At 42.5% G+C, this 5,316-nt stretch overlaps 1 protein-coding gene across 1 annotated transcript; it reads left to right on the top strand.

The window, feature by feature from the left end:
• Window positions 1-261: 261 nt before the first annotated feature.
• LOC115591615 (Rieske domain-containing protein) lies at window positions 262-5,172 on the top strand. The gene is made up of 3 exons (XM_030433751.1): window positions 262-873; window positions 1,478-1,593; window positions 2,722-5,172. Exons 1-3 carry the CDS (start codon window positions 684-686, stop codon window positions 2,818-2,820), a joined length of 405 nt encoding a protein of 134 aa, XP_030289611.1. The 5' UTR covers window positions 262-683; the 3' UTR covers window positions 2,821-5,172.
• Window positions 5,173-5,316: the final 144 nt, after the last annotated feature.

Here is a 5,316-nt window from a genome sequence, read left to right as displayed (position 1 = left end):
GTCGAGCTTGTGCACCTTCTTCAGAAAGGTTTCATTCTGACATACTTGCTCAGCGGCAGCAGTAAACATAACGGCTTTGTGTAGCCTAAATAACGTCTTTTTCAAATGGGATCTCAGGGCTTCTGGTGGCGTATATTACATCAGGTGAGCTGTATGGAGCCTGGAACTTCACCTGACTTTTCATCAGCATGGGGTTGAGTAGACGATGAATGATTTTTATTTTATTTTTTTTACATTTTGGGTGAACTTGTCCTTTAAGCTCCTTTGCATGTGGGCCATTGTTTGCAGCTGGCTTGTTCGAGCTCCGGGGGTTGTGTTTTTAGAGCAGTCGTGGCCGCTAAACTATAAATTAAACCTGTGAGTTTAATGAAGGGTGTCGGTGCTGCTTGTTTATTGGGCGTGACGGACGTTAATGCACGGATGAGGAGCGGCCGTGCCCGGGCTTCACTGCTCCGCTCCGTGTGTGTGATGATGATGATGATGATGATTATGTCCCGGATGGCTGACTGAGGAGCTGGCCGGGCTGCAGCTCACCCCGCTCGGCCGACCGTCGCAAAACCAAGCCGGCCCCGGTGGCTAATATGGAACATTCCCACAGACCAATTCGTTCACACCGGCGGGGGGAGAAAATGAGCCCTGTAGTAGCGGCAAATTAGAAAAGCAGCTCATTTCGCTGTTTCTTTATGGCTTCTGGCTCCGGAGATGACGAGGGGAACGCGGAAGGCGGCTCGTGGAGGCTCGTAGGCCCGGCCGCGGAGCTCGCCAGCAAGCGCTGCCGGCTGATGTACTCCCCGCTCGGCCGCGGCTCCGACGTCTGCCTCTTCTACGTGAAGGGGGAGTTCTTTGCGATGGATGCTCGCTGCGCACATTCCGGTAAAAAGCCTCAGCATCCACACGCTCACTCTGAGCTGAGCGTATTAGATTTAACCCTTAGTGAGCAGATTCACGCACAGACAAAGTTTACAGTCACTCTGTGGGCAGGAGGGAGAGGAGAGGGCACAACCAGAACAGAACCCACCTGAATACTCCACATTTTAGATTTATATTCCAGCATTTAATCTATCTTTCCCCATTTAAAACTGCAGTATGATATATGTATGTATATTTTTGTAAATATTATATTATTTCTACCATTCCTGTGTCTGTTTTATATTGTGTGTTATTGTGATTTTATGTGAATTGTGGATCTATCAATCAATCTATCAATCTATCTATCTATCTATCTCGTTTTTATAAATGTAATCAATAGTAAGTGCATTCATCCTAACATGGTGAATGTAGGTAGATGCATCTGGTTTATTTCTGGTGTAATTATCCTACAGCTGCTCAGCTACTGTGTCCATAGTGACAGGTTTATCAGTTTCGCAGCGTGTTGTGCAAACCCCTCCAAATCACATTTTCCTAGAAGGGAAGACGGCACAAGTCATCTGTTTTGGAGAGGAAGAATATGCGATTAACAATTTCCTGTGTCTCCCAGGCGGCCCTCTGTGCGACGGGGACATCGAGGAGGCCGATGGGGTCCTGAAGGTCTTCTGCCCCTGGCACGACTACGACTTTGACCTGAGAACCGGGAAGTCAGGCTCCTCCTTACAGGTAAATATGACGTTCTTGTTTCATAGTACAGATTTTTTTTCCTGTCACCAGAACAGTTACATGTCTTCTTGTTCTCAGTATTTAACATAAAGCCAGACCCCAACCAATACTGGATTTTTGGGTCCCATACTGATATTTATGTTTAAGTGTAAATAAATTCCTATTCCTAATTTCTATTGGCTGATATTCTCATATAAACAGAATACATATCACAGTTGTGTTGACAAAAGTACATTATGTAACAGAGGCATCAGTTCAGTTCACTGTGAATTTAATCATTCTAAATGACCAGCATTAGCATGTTTTTCCACATTATGTTCTGTAAAACTAAAATAAAAAGTTTGAGTATCGGCACACATTAGACAGAATATCCCCAAAATATAGGCAATATCAGCCAAATGATATATAGGTCTGTCAGGGTCTAGTAGATAATGGTGAAAAATACTAATGAGACCTACAAAGATTAATCAAAGACATCATCATCATGACATACGTTTCAGATACATCACATGAAAACCTTGATTGTATCCCATCAAGGCAGAAGCATCACCTGCTGACTGCAGCTGGACCTTAATGTGAACTTTTGCAGCGATACGTAGCCAAATCAGCCTCTTGTATTAGATGTTGGATGTTCCGCCGATCGAAATCAAAGCTCATAAGTGAAAGTTGAGATTTATTTTCTCTTTTTTCTTCAGTCAAACATCTTTCCCTCCCCCTTCTTCTGCTGTTTGGATACACGCATCAGTGACCTGCCCAAACAAGAACTTTCCATAAACATGTCATCTTTTTTCTTTGCTTTAATGTCGTTCAAAAGATGAAAAACAGCAAATATCTGCCACATTATAACTTGTCACAACTGACATTAAATTCACTGTGAGCCCACATGCTCTTTTGCATGTTAAGATTTAGATTTGTTTATTTATTTGACATGGACATAACGGTAACACTGATGCTGCAACATACTATAATTCCCAAGTATGTGAGTGTTGATAGCAAGATGCTGATTTACATCACCTGCTATGTGCTGTGTGAGTTATCTCTGCTTCCACAGTGGCTCGTGATGGTGTTTTCCCATCAGCTCTCTTTGTATGATGTGGGTTTTTTTTGTTTGTTTTTTTTTGTTTACAGCAAAAGGTGTATGAAGTCAAGCTGGAGGGCGGCAGCGTGTACGTGAAACACGCCACTCGTCTCTCCTTACAGCCTTTCCCTGCGGATCCGAAGAGTTGAACAACCTCAACTTTGAGCCCTACGTGAGACGGCTGTACTGTATAGCGAAGCCCCACTCTGGCTATTTTTAAGACTTGTTCCACAAACCCAAGCCATCTGAAACATTCCTAAGCCTTATCTGTCCTTTTTCGCAGACTGTTTCTACTTAGATTGCTGTGGACTCAGGATTATATCTGATTGTCTGAAGAGGGCATGACATCATTAAATTGTTTCAGAGTTTTTCTTGCTGGCCTTCCAGGTGGAGACTCATCACAGACACTTAACACGAACAGCTCACTGCTGACTTTGTTCACGCACCAGACAGAAGCTCGGTGCTGCAACATAAATACAGAACATTGACTTTTCTCCGCAGGTGTTATGGAAAGAATCAGCATATTTGATTCTAGGCGGAGCATAAGTTGTTTGCCCATTGCATTTTTGGGCATTTAAATGTTTAACTGAAACCCACTAACCACCATCTGAAAGTGTTCTCGAACTCCTTCCTGCCAATCTGTTGCCGGTCTTGTATGCACTAGCAAGCAAATATTTGGTATACAGAGAATTCTCCCAAATCCTTTCTCTAATTAAATGCAGAATGATCATTTGCACAGCTCAAACCATTATTGCAATGAGGGGATGAATTCACATGCAGCCAGAAATGAAGCCTTTGCGTTTTTGAGTCACGTCAGATGCCATCGGAGTTATTACATTCAACCCAATCAAGCAGAATAAATGTTGTAAGTACTGCAAAACAAGTAAAAACTGAAGTTCAACTTTTGGTTTGTTAAATCGATTTTTCTATTTCTTTCTGCTTAGGTTCAGGCACCAAAAAATACATCTGGTTAGGTTTAGGATAAAATCACTGTTTAGCACCCGTAACCGAACGTTATGGTCACCACGTTTGTTTGACGTCCCGTGAAAAATAGCCGGGAAAAGAGTTGTCTGGAAGTCATCTGGAATTGTCCGAGGTTTCCTTAAAAGCACCTGGTTTTAACACCCCAAATTTTGGATGGGAATGTCACCAGGTTTCCTTAAAAATAACCAGTGGTGTGATTCAAACTGCAGTCGGCCATCTGGCAGCCTTTGTCGTATCTGTGGCTTGCAGAAAAGTTAGCTGCTTACATTATATCCTGGCGACCGGGCTGTTACATTATATAATCTAAGACCTAATCCAGTGATTTTTTTTCTTGATGTCCAAACTGATGGACAGAACATTAGAAGAATTAGTACTCGTCACCTCTCCTGAATATAAAGCTTCCACTGATTTTCAGCGTTTTAAATTTGTAAACATGTAATGGTGAACGTGTGCTGGCAGTTGTCTTTTCAGCAACTAATACCGAACTGGGCCTTGTATTCTTTACTATCAATAATCCTCTTCCATGTCTTTTTAACGAGCGTCACCCGAGGCCTCTAATTGTCACAGAGTAGCAGTCACACTTGTTGAGTTGTGGCCTTTGGATAAATTTAGACATTTATTCCAGTGATCTCACGCGACAGAAACTCCCTTTTTCAGAATTAGTGCTTCTGGACAGTTTTTTAACCCACATGCGGTTCCAGCAAGCAGAACACACATGAAGGGCACTGCAATTACCACTGGTGGCAGTCCGAGCAAAAGACGTCTCCATCAGCGTTTCTCTCCGTTGCTGGCCTGCGCACAGACAGGTTTGTCTGTTACTGACGCAATGGGACTCAAAGGAAACGGTTAGCAAGGCGCCGGAGGGAAGGTTCACGACCTGAAATGCACCATTGACTCAAGAGAAATGTGTTTTTCTAGCTTTATGTGTGTATGCACTGATGCGAGTGTTTTCTTTATTCCTCAGTGGTGAGCACAGCCACTCACTATATTTTCTGTCAGCTCCACTTCTGGCGGAGGCACAGAGAGCAGTCATGAAAGCGTCAGTGACAGCGTGGCTCAACATGCTCATTTTCCCTCCCTGCTGCGCTCCCCGTCGTGCGACTTTATTACACTAGTAATTCCAGTGGTGAAAGATTTCTGTAACTCATCCCCTCGGGGGGGTAAGAGGCAGATACAATGGAGATGCAGCTATTTGGTGTCAATGTAAACATAGTTCAGGGTTCTGCACAAGTCAGGAGAGGTTTTATACACTTCTATATGCTGACATTACATCGAGCAGCCATGTCAGCCTTTTGCTACACGTCCCTTTTATTTCATATGTTCAAATGTTTTTAATACATTTCATTTCTTGTTTGTTTTCTGAATTATTTATGGTATGTTAAAATGACTGCATACACTTGAAGTTAAACTACCTACCAGTTCTATTGTTTTTGGCATTGTTTTTATTGTTGTGACTTATACAAGACGTAAAATTGTACCTGTATTGTTTGATTCACAAATTAAATTATTGTATGTAAGCAGCATTGTCATATATGTGATAGAAAGTGGACTAAAACCCACGTTTCTCATTCAGAAATGGGAAATTGTTCAACATTTTATGATATTTGAGTTCCCCCTTAATACATAACACACAACCCATAAAGAGCACGAATCAAAACATG

This window comes from Sparus aurata, chromosome 11, assembly GCF_900880675.1.
Source record: "Sparus aurata chromosome 11, fSpaAur1.1, whole genome shotgun sequence".
Lineage (NCBI taxonomy): Eukaryota > Metazoa > Chordata > Actinopteri > Spariformes > Sparidae > Sparus > Sparus aurata.
This window is presented reverse-complemented; position numbering and strand designations above follow the sequence as displayed.